The sequence below is a fragment of the Panthera pardus genome, unplaced genomic scaffold (assembly GCF_024362965.1).
Source record: "Panthera pardus isolate Hobbes unplaced genomic scaffold, ASM2436296v1 HiC_scaffold_6, whole genome shotgun sequence".
Taxonomy (NCBI): Eukaryota; Metazoa; Chordata; class Mammalia; order Carnivora; family Felidae; genus Panthera; species Panthera pardus.
The window spans coordinates 92010333-92022576 of NW_026526991.1; the positions used below are offsets into that span (position 1 = coordinate 92010333).

Sequence of the window (12244 nt, forward strand, 5' to 3'; positions counted from 1 at the left end):
TGTTGGGCAGCAACAGCCACAGCTCCCAGTCCGCCACGAGATCAGGAGGGTAAACCACCCATACGCTGACAACCCCCCTGCACCCATAACAACCATTCTGTTTCTCGCTGTCAGTACAGGATTTAATACATTCTATGACTACTTGAGGGGCACCAAGGGCCCTGAGGGGCACCTGGGTGGCTCAGTGGGTTGAGCGTCTGACTCTTGATCTCAGCTCAGGTCACGATCCCAGTGTCGTGGGATCGAGCTCTACATATGGCCCCATGCATGGAGCTTAAGATTCATTCATTCATTCATTCATTCTCTCTCTCTCTCTCCCCCCCCCCTGCACCTCCCCTGCTCACTCACTCTCTCTCTCTTTCAATAAAACACAATAAAATAAAATAAAATAAAATAAAATAAAATAAAATAAAATAAAATAAATAAAACAGGCTTTGTGTCAGATAATCCTGCCCACTTGCTAATGTAAGTGTTCTGAGCATGTTTAAGGTAAACTAGTCTAAGCTATGATGTTTGTTGGATTCGGTGTATTAAACGGATTTTCCACTTACAATATGTCCAACGTATGATGCGTTCGTCAGGGCGTGACCCCACCATATGCTGAGGCAGATCTGTACTCTAAATACTGCTCATTTTTAATCCAAATTTCCCAGCGTGTGTATAAGAAGTAGAGCAGTGGTTACTAAGTTGTTGGCTCTAGAAGCCTGACTTCACAAACAACTAGAAAATACCAGTTTTATATCAGAGTCACGGGTGCTTCAAAGAGAAAATGTGTTAAATTAATTCAAGTATTGGCTCATTTTAAAAATCATATTTATCAAATCCAAGAAAAAAAATTGAGAAGTCTATTTTGTTGAAGGTAAAACATCTGACATCATGGTGACCCCCACTGTAAATTCAGTTAAAGAGGATGGTGTTGAACACATCATTATTTGATTTTGCAACGATAACATGGGTACAAATTTTGTTGGAATATACTATTATGATAAAGACAATTTTCTCATTAAATTAAGAAATCTATGGAGCAGAAAGATACCTGGATATGGATGTGACAGACACATAATTTACAGTTTCATCCAAATAAACTTCCACATTGTAACAAAGTACAAGCTGTAGCTGTCAAATTTTAAATACTTCATATACACACAGAATAAGTGAACTACCTGATCTTTCTGAGAAAGCTGATGTTTAATTAAAAATAAATACTTCTTCCCGGCAGTATGCACATTCTCTTTACTGATCATCATCCGATGAATATTAGAAATATTCATCTTACTCTTGGAAGAGCAAGAACTATTTTGTCAGTCAACTAAGCTGATGTACAACTAGCCCTAAACTATTCTATAAACAAGACCTTTGCATGGTTTTTGGCTTTACTGTTTTTCAAAATCAGTTGAAAATCTTTATAAAAAAAAAAACCCGTTAAATAAATAAAACACCAAAAGCCTCCAGCTTTTGAAACTTGGTGAACCACTAGCATGGGTGACAATTGTTTGTAAATATTGCACCCAGGAAGACACTAAGATTTATCACTACAAAAGTAAAGACAAAATTTCAACAAATTAAATGAGGGCATTTCAAGTAGTAAATAAGGTGCTTAGTTTTAAAATTCTAAAGCTGCACTTTGGAATACCACAACTTAATCTGTTTTGAGTATCTACTGCTGTAAAACAAATCACAACAAAATGCCATGGCTAAAATCAGCAACTCTTTTATTATTTCTCCTGATTCTGTGGGTCAAGTGGAGCTGGGATGTGCAAAGTGGTTTCACTCATATACCCAGTGCCTTACAGAAGGCAGCTAGAAGACTGGGCTCTGCTGGGACACTAGATGGCCTTCTCTTTCTCCATGTAGAGCCGGAACCTCTCCCTCTCCAAATGCCTTCTCCAACAGGGTAGCTGAACCTCTTACAAGGCAGCTCAGGGCTCCCAGAATCATAGAAACAGCCAGTAAAGCATCACTTCTGAAAAACTATTGGTTAAATTGAGTCAAGGGCAGCCCGAATCAATGCTGTAGGTGACATGAATCCCAGAAACCTGGTCCATATTTGGAGACTAGTTACCACAAATTCCTATTTTAAGTTGGTTACACTTATATTCTGTACTGGAAGGAAATGAAATTGAGAAGGTTTGAGATTTTACAGTATTTAGATTTAGCAACACATTCCAAAGAATCTTAAGCAGAGACATCTTATTTGACAAGTTCTGTCTTATCAAATTACATATTATTTTGTTTGCGATGGAGGCAAAAATACATTAGCTGTGAAACTATTTGTGCCAAAATATTTATGCATTTCAGTTTTTAAAAAATGAGAACTGAGAACACCCTCGACTTACAGAATTTGCTCTAAGCTTACCAGATATCTCACCATCTGTAGAGAAAGGATGTTCTCAATTAGAAATAATATGTTCTACACAGAAGAATCAATTGAAGGTGTCAAGAATTTCAAATTTAAGAAAAAATAAAATACAACTTTAAAAAAATTAGGGAACATTGTAATTATTTTAAAAAAATTTCAATGTTCTTCAAAAAACATTTTCAATGTTCTTCAAAAAAATATCAATGATAGGGGCACCAAGGTGTCTCAGTTGGTTAAGCGTCTGACTCTTGCTCAGGTCATGATCTCACTGTTTGTGAGTTCAAGCCCCACATCGCTGTCAGTGCAGAGCCTGCCCAGGATTCTCTCTCTCTGCCCCTCCCTCCACCTCTCAAAATTAAAAAAAAAAAAAAACTTAAAAAAAAATACCAATGACATAATAGATTGATACAGTTAAGAAACTGGTTAAAGCAGGGCAATAACTCAACTTATGTTGCTTTATAATGCTGAGGTAATTAAAACGAATACATTTTTTGGCTTTTTTTTTAATTTTTTTTTAACGTTTATTTTTGAGACAGAGAAAGACAGAGCATGAACAGGGGAGGGTCAGAGAGAGGGAGACACAGAATCTGAAACAGGCTCCAGGCTCTGAGCTGTCAGCATAGAGCCCGACGCGGGGCTCGAACTCACGGACCGCGAGATCATGACCTGAGCCGAAGTCGGCCGCTTAACCAACTGAGCCACCCAGGTGCCCCCATTTTTTGTCTTTGATGTACATTAATATATTTTGTTTTAGAATGAATTGTTTTTTAAAAGTTTTTGAAAAGAGCTATTTACTCTTGAATAGAAGATCCACTAAAATATAAAAACAAAGTCAGTTGATAAATATTTTTTAATTATATATCATTTAAAGTATTTTAGCACCCCTTTTCACTGTCTAAAGTATCTAGCTTGTATGCCAGGTCACCCCAATCAAAAATCCTACTCTACGTCAGCCTGGGAACTTTCCCAAGCCTTTCAATCACAAAAGCTCCCTCTGGACTCCACTGGAACCTTAACAAATAATATACGAATACAATTCTTACCTAAATCAGTCACTAAGTATTTAGGTGTTTACTATGCATCAGGCACAGGCATGTAATCTAGTGGTTATGTTGGATTGTTTGTTGAATTGTCTATTCAGATGCTGTCAACAGGAGAAGCTTCCCCAAAGCCAAGAGACTCAGACCATTTCATTAGTATACAAATTTCTACCTCCCCCCACCCAGCTCCCCATCACTGCACTTAAGTGACACACAGCCAATCATCAATAACATTTGAGGAATCAATCAATGATAAACACAGAGATTATAGAGAAAGGGGACTGGCAGTTTGGGGAAGCCTTGATACACTAGAACACAGTATTTCAGCCATTCACTTAACCAAGATTCATCGCATAGCTACTATCTGATGAGAAATCTTTTGTGGAAGAAGTGTTAGCATCTGAGGGGAAGGAAGAAGAAAACTGTAGGACTCAACAACACAAAGAACCAAATTATAAACTACACCACTTTGCCACACTTAACGAAATAATTGATACAGGCAAGCTCTGCTGGGACACTTGGTGTCCTTCTCATTCTCCATGTAGGGCCAGAACCTCTCCCTTTCCAAGTGCCTTCTCTAACAGAGTAGCTGAACCCTCACAAGGCAGCTGAGGGCTCCCAGAATCATAGAAACAGCTAGGAAAGCATCACTTCAGCTGCACTCTATTGGCTAACGTGAGCCAAGGGCAGTCCGAATCAATGCTGTAGGAGACATCAATCCGAGACCAGGATACAAAAGACACTGATTGAAAAGTTTGTGGCGAACTAGATGTTCACATGGTATGAAAGTATCACCTCATACATTACTTGCAGGTCAAAAGGGCAAGCTAGAAGCACAGAATTGGCCAATGCAGCTGCAATCTCCTTAAACAAATGATCAAACTTAGTATCACTGACAGCAGGATTACCAGGCATTCATTATGAGCCTCATGATATGACACAATATATTAGCATCACTTATGAAGTAATCTTACCAGAACTGTTTAATCTCAATCTAATCAGATTTTAAATAAGTGATTGCTAATTTTATATATCAACTTTGGGCCATGGGGTGCCCAGGTATTTGTTCAAACATTATTTCTGGGTGTGTCTTCTAAGGGTGTTTCTGGATGGGATCGACATTTGAATCAGTAGCTTGAGTACAGGAGGTTGCCTTCCCCAATGTGGCTGGGCCTCATCTGATTCGCTGAGTAGAATAAAAGGCTGAGTAAGAAAGAATTCTGTCCACCTGACTGCCTTTGAGCTGGAACACTGATCTTCTCTTGCCTCCGGACTTAGACTTAGACCAGAACTTACACCACTGGCTCTTCTGGATCCCAGGCTCTCAGATTCAGACTGGAACTTACAGGATCTACTCACCTGTCTTGGACCTTTGGACTAGGACTAGAAGTTACAGCATCGGTTCTTCTGGTTCTCAGCCCTTTATACTTGGACTGGAACTGTACCTTGGCTCTCCTAGGTCTCTAGCTCACTAATTGCAGATCTTAGATTTCTCAGACCCCATAATCATGTGAGCCAGTTCCTTATATTAAATCTCTTAATCTGTATCTGTATCTATATTCATATACCTACTACTGATTCTGTTTTTCAAAAGAACCCAAACTAATGTATGACTTCAAGTTAAAGGAAATACAGAAGAGAGAAAAATAAGTTAAATGACATCAGGAGGAAATAATCAGATAAACAAGTTAGATAATCTCAAATCATCAAACTCACGGCAGTAAAAGAAACAAGCGCTGCTCCAGATGAAGGGAGACAAATACAACAACGGAATATAATGCATGGTCCTTATTTAGATTCTGGCTTGAGGGGCGCCTGGGTGGCTCAGTCGGTTAAGCGTCCGACTTCAACTCAGGTCATGATCTCACGGTCCGTGAGTTCGAGCCCCGCGTCGGGCTCTGGGCTGATGGCTCAGAGCCTGGAGCCTGCTTCGGATTCTGTGTCTCCCTCTCTCTCTGCCCCTCCCCCATTCATGATCTGTCTCTCTCTGTCTCAAAAATAAATAAACGTTAAAAAAAAAATTTAGATTCTGGCTTGAACACATCAGTTACAAAATACATTTGGGTCCAACCGGAGAAATTTAAATAAAGACCTGGTATTAGATAGTATCAGGGAATTATTTCAAATTTGGTTATTGACAATGATATTATGATAGTGTAAGAAAGTACCTTTATTCCTTAAAGACATAAACGAGTATTCACAAATGAAATGTCATGATGTCTACAATTTTAATTTAAAATATTTCAGAAAAACATTGCCAAAGCACACTGTAAACCATTAATGACAGTTGCGTCTAGGTGACTTGTATCTATGGGTGATTTTACATTAGTCCTACTTTTCAGAATGTTTGAAATTTTTAGTAATTAAAGGAAACTATAAACAAAACCAAGCTAAAATAAATAACATAATGAATAAGGGAAACCATGATGGTCAGCCTCCAAAATTGCCCCCAGTGATTCTTGTCTCCTGGTATTCATGCTTCTTCCACAATGAATAGGACTGACCAATAAGATACTGTGGAAATATCAGTGTGTATTTTCCAATATTTGGCAATAAAAGACATTGTGGCTCTTGCCTTACTATCTTGGATCACTCTCTCTGGGAGAAGACAGATGCCACATCACAAGGACACTCAGGCAGCCCTAGGGTGAAGTCCACATTAACAAAAAGCTGAGGGCTCTCACCAGCTGCCAGCACGAACTTGCCAACCATGGGAGGGAGCCACCTTGAAACTAGATCCCAAGCTCCAGTCAACATTTAGGTGACTGCAGCCTTGGCCGATAACTTGACTGCAATCTCATGAGAGACCCCAAACCAAAACCACACAGCTAAACCACTCCCAAGTTTCTGACGCACAAAAATTATGAGCTAATAAATGTCTATTGTTTTAGGTTGTTAAGTTCTGGAGCCATTTATTTCATAGCAATACATAACATACAAAAACCAATATGAAAAGTTACCAATAGTAAACAGTGTCACAAGTATAAAATGGCAAACTAAAAGTTTTTTTTTCCACACAACTTTAAAACGTAAATATTTCACACTCCACCAATATAAACATATAAATCAAACCATACTAAAACTCATTTGTATGTGTCTATAAAAACTATACATTTAAGACTAATACATCTCACTGTGTGTGTATATATATTATATATATATATTATATATATATAATATATATAATATATATATAATATATAATATATATATTATATATATATGGTGTCTCACAGTCTGCATGCATGTTTGCATCATCTTCACACACACACACACACACACACACACACACACACACACACACACAAATTCATATGTTGAAACCTACTCTCCAGTGTGACAGCATTTGGAGGTAGGACCCTTAGGAGTTGATTAGTCATGAGAATGAAGCCCTTATGAATGGGATTAGTGCTCTTATAAAAGAGGCCCCAGAAAGATCCCTTGGCCCTTTGCCATGTGAAGTTAACAGTGAAAAGACAGCCATTGATAGAGAAGCCAGTCTTCATCAGACTCCAAATTTGCTGGCACCTTGATTTTGGACTCCCCAGCCTCCAGAACTGTGAGAAATAAATTTCTGTTGTTTATAAGCTGCCCAGTCTGTGGTGTTTTTGTTATAGCAGCCTGGACAGACGGAGACATATTTCCATTAAATTTATTTTTTTATTTATTATTTTTTTAATGTTTATTTTTGAGAGAGACAGAGACAGTGTGAGTGGGCAAGGCATAGACAGAGAGGGAGACAAAGAATCTGAAGCGGGCTCCAGGCTCCAAGCTGTCAGCACAGAGCCCAACGTGGGGCTTGAACTCACAAACCGTGAGATCACGACCTGAGCTGAAGTCGGACACTTAACCGACTGAGCCACCCACGTGCCCCTCCATTAAATTTATTTTTAAAAAAATTAGTGAAACTCTGGGAGTCAAACAGCATAGTGACAGACACCCATGTTTTTAAATTCAGCCTAATTTATTTACAAAGCTTATCTATTTTTTGGCTTTTCAAAACTTGGTGTCCATCAGTTGTGTTTCTAAACTGTCTTCCAAAGAGCTCCGTTAGCATTGAAAATATCATGTGCTATAATAAAACTGGTGTCAACCAATGACTGACCTCTCTGGGGGGTCAGCTTTTCACCATGCACTGTTTTTACTATTGTTTAAATATGTTCAAAACTATGAAAAAAGCAATACGTTTTACTCTATTGGCATTTTCTTAAACTCTTAAGGGAAGCATTATGAAAAGGTTTTTCAGAAACCAAGTATTTCTACCAGGTTCCCAGTATGAAGCATTTCATTAACTATTTCAAAGAACTCTTAACCTGCCAGATTGGAACTATACAGTTTTCCTCAGCAATCCGCATATCAAAGCTGTTTGAGAAATGTATTCTTGGCTTGAATCAAGAAGTCAAAGAAAGAGGCAGTTAAAATATCCAGCAGTTTCCCACCTATTTCATTTTTAATTTACTATAGTTCCAAGTGAGTTTACTGTAAAACTTCAACAGTACGATGGTAATAATCCAAACCCAGAAGCTATCTACTGGGGCCTAATACTAGATTGGCAATGATGGAAATTCATAAGCACATGGGGTATCAGCTCTGGGTACACAGCACTACCCTGGAAAAAAGGAAATCCCCATTCTGGCTCTGTGATATGGGTCATGATTGGATTTGAAAATGGGAAAACAGTTTTTAAGAGAACAAACTGAGGGCTGATGGGGGTGGGAGGGAGGGGAGGGGAGGTGATGGGCATTGAAGAGGGCATCTTTTGGGATGAGCACTGGGTGTTGTATGGAAACCAATTTGACAATAAATTTCATATATTAAAAAAAAAAAAGAAAATGGGAAAACATGGACAACTGTTTATGAAGCATTTACTCTATGACAGGCCCTCAACAGGTATCTTATAATGTTTTATCATAGTATAGCTGATTAGACGATGTGTCTTCTGTGATAAACTTATCCACAGGCATCATTCAATTAATCTGAACAGCAGGCATGACAGTGCAGAACAAGGCAAGAGACTGGGTTCCAGCTCCAACTCTGTCATAAGAAGAAGACTAGGCAGCCAGAGAAGGGTTCAACAAGCCAGCTCATCCTAACAGATTAGCAGAAATTAACTACAGGTCCAAGAGAAGGAAGACATTTCAAATACTGTGTATAATGTGAATGAAGACCAATTCAGGAATGGTTATAGCCTGTTACCAAAACAATCACAAAGGCAAAGAGGTGTGGTTGGGAATAAATAAGTGGTTGCATAGGTAAGGTCACGTCATAGACACAAGACACTGAAATTCAGACACAAGACACTCCAGACTTAAAATACTGGACCACTGTTAATTTATTTAATCAGTTGGTACATATGATAGAATGGAAAAAGGGGAAAACTACAGTCAAATTTCTCCCAGTTCTGTAGAATAAACACTTACTTCTTTAAAAACCTGGGAGGGAAAAACTAAAGCTTAGTTTAAAATGGTTAAAAGAGGGGTGCCTGGCTGGCTCAGTCAGTACAGTGTGTGACTCTTGATCTCGGGGTCATGAGTTTGAGCCTCACACTGGGTGTAGAGAGTACTTAAATAAATAAAACTTTTTTAAAAATTAATTAATTAAATAAAATGGTTAAAAGAAAAAGGTAAACGGGGAAAAAACAGGGCCAAATGGGTAGGCTCTTTTGCTTTCGATGTCAAATTATAATGTCAAATGCAGACGTAAATCAAATGGGGATATTCTGAAGGGATATTCTGAACAAGTATAACTTAGAACACTTACATGCATTCTCTGGGTGGGGCAGAGCGAGGTGGCTGAGAAGGCAGGAGAAGCATTCTAAGAAAGACCCTGAGGTGAAAGAACTCAAATTTAGTTCAGGAATAATCAAACGTTTTTTTAATTTTTATTTTGTCTGGAGAATCAAGTACAGAGAGACAGAAACAAAGGCTGAAAGACAGGCTGGGAATGTATCATGAAAGGTGAAGATGGGCAGATGAATACTAGATTGAATCTAATGCAACAGACAAATGGAAGACACTGAAAGTTTTAAACCCAGGAAGTGTAATACTAGTGCCCTAGTATTCTAAAGGCAAATTCAAAAGTTCTTCAAGCCATCTACTTAGGTATAAGCAATAGCTAATCTAAGTTTCAGTATCTCCTTAAAACTACTCTAGTTGGCCAGATTACCATTACAAAACAAAAAACTAAAATGGTACCTGGAAAGCAAAGTCAACAAAGAACACAGATTAACAAGAAAATTTATGACTAATGTAAATATTCAACTTTTCATAACAAGTCAAACTTCACATACCCAAGTTAACAAATTTAAATCCTGACTCCTAAACAAAACTTTCATTTGGGCCCTCAATGCCTTAATACATATCTGAAAAAGACATGGTATCGATTAACCACCATCAGAGGTATTCCCTTCAATCTACAAATTCCCTTAGGTATTATATCCCTGGTCCTATTTTTCTGATTACAACAGACTGACACCTTACTTGCTCCCCCTCTCCAAATAATACTGACACATCTATTCAAATAAATTTATAAGCCCTCTACCTAGAACACTATTCCTTCTATTCTCACAAAGCTAGCTCCCACTACCCATCCATGGGTATCAGTTTAAATATTCTCTATGAATCTCTCCTTGATGCCCCATATACATTATGTGTCCCTGTTAATGTGTTCCCTCAACATCCTGTACTGCTTCTGCTGTCAAGAGTAGCACAGAGAAAAATAGAAGGAATAAATGAAATTTGATATTCAGTGTTACTAACCTTCCCTACTCAATTCTGAAAACACCAGCAGTTAGTTTTATGTTCACCTATGCAAAAGACCAGATGATTCAATTCTGCAGAAACTGCTCAGGCCAAGAAAAAAGACCCCCAGACACTGAACTTGGAGTCTCGGTGAAATGGCCCAGCAATATCACCCTATGGCTTATGAGTCCCATCCATGTCCAGAACGCTTCTAATAAGCTTTTTACTGCTACAAAGCTTGGAGGAAATGCACAAGACAACCCTCACTTCTGAAACCAATTATAAGCTCATGGGGAATGGATCCCCAAAACCACCTCAGATTTGATAATTTACTAGAAGGCTTACAGAACTCGCTGAAAGCTACAAAGCTGTTATACTCATGGTGATGGTTTATCACAACAAAAAGATATGGATTAAATTCCGCCAAAGGAAGAGACAGAGGGTCCAGGAGGGTTCCAAACACAGAGCTTCCAGTTGAACAAAGGACAAATTTGCTCTCAGTGGAGCAAAAGACAGTGTTAATACCTCCTGGTAGTGACATGTGAGAATATGTACAGAGTACTGCCAACCAAGGAAGCTCACCTAAGCTTTGACGTCCAGAGTTTTTATCGGGGGATGGTCACAGAGATGTGGTTAATTCTCAGGGGCTGATCTCAGTCTCCAGCCCCTCTGGGAGTAGAGCTGATACCACTTGACCCAAAGTACTCAACATGAACCACATTGTTAGACTATCTGTCATGGCCCAAAGCCCCAAGTAAATACACTATGAGGCAGGACATTCCAGGGCTTAGGGTGAAAGAGAAACCTCTTTGGACAAGACTAAATTCTTTACTACACAAATGTCTCATTCGTAAATATGAATGGACAAAAAAAGATTATCTGATATATGAGGAAAGCTTCAAACACAAAAGATACAGCATAAAAACAACTGGAGGGGAGTAGAGAGGAGCGAGTGGAGGGCACTCAGAAGAAAACATTGCAGGAAGCAGGAGAAAACTTGAAATTAGAAAGCTAAGGAGCTCTTAGAAATTAAAAATGTTATGTCAGAAATGAAAAGTCCACACCACCAAAGCACATCGCTATGAAATTTCAGAATGCTAAAGACAATGAGAGTATTTTTTCACCTTCCAAAAAGAAAAATGAAGGAGATCACATTACATAATGGGGACAAGAACAGCAGCAAATTTGTCAACGAGAACACGGCATAGAATCCAGAATACAGGAGACTGCTGGCGAAGACAATGGAATAGGAAGATCCTAAGCTCATCTTGTCCCATGGATACAACCAGATAACGTCCACATCAGTGTAAATAACCCAGAAAACGACCTGAAGATGGGCAGAACAGACTCTCCACAGCTAAATGTAGAGAAGAGGCCACATCAAAGAGGGTAGGCAGACTGCTGGACTGTCCTGAGGAAGGAGAGACATGCAGGTGCAGACAGGGGAGAGAAGCAGATCTGCACACCACGCACATATGGGGAATCCCAACCAGGAAGATGAATCCCCATAACATTCGGCTTTGGAAGCCAGAGAGGCCTAATTTCATGAGTTCTTACAATCAGCAGGGCTTAATGTCTGGAACTTTAAAAATCTGTGGGGTCAGCTCTGGGAGAGTCAGAGAGCAGGGTGTGGGAGGAAATGGAGTCCTGCCCCTAGAGACACAACACAACAAACAGCCCCTGGGGAAATACAACACGGAAGTAGCAGTATGAAAATGACTAGGACATGTGAGAGGGAAATTTCTTTACTAATCTGAATGTGTGCTGGAGAGGCTTCTCCAAGAACTACAGACTTCTTGAAAGACTTCTCTAAGAACTAAAGAGCTGACGGTCACCATTTCCCTCCCTCACCCCCCAGCCTAGACACATGGACACCCGTAGGAACCAGGCCCAGCCACTACTCTCCACCTAACTTGCTGCCCTCACATACCCCTGTGCACACACCTCCTGCAGCCAGGTCTCTCCTCCAGGTTCCCTCCCACAGCAGACCCCTGCAAACCTTGCTAACATTGTGCACCCCACCCCCATATTCTCCCGGGGACTCGCCCTTCTAGCCTCGTGGCAGTTTTCTAAAGTGAATCTAGGTCCCCTTCCAGCAGGCCTGT

The 12244-nt window shown here is 39.5% G+C and overlaps 1 protein-coding gene across 3 annotated transcripts in view; it reads right to left on the reverse strand.

Annotated features, from left to right (window-relative positions):
• Positions 1-12244, reverse strand: part of DERA (deoxyribose-phosphate aldolase) — a 118325-nt gene that overhangs the window by 81995 nt on the left and 24086 nt on the right. For 2 of the 3 annotated variants that reach the window (XM_053894702.1, XM_053894703.1), the window contains exon 2: positions 9160-9225. The exons of the other annotated variant lie outside the window; for it this stretch is intronic. In XM_053894702.1, coding sequence (XP_053750677.1) covers positions 9160-9225 — 66 coding nt within the window. The remainder of the gene's footprint in view (positions 1-9159; positions 9226-12244) is intronic. 3 annotated transcript variants of the gene reach the window in all.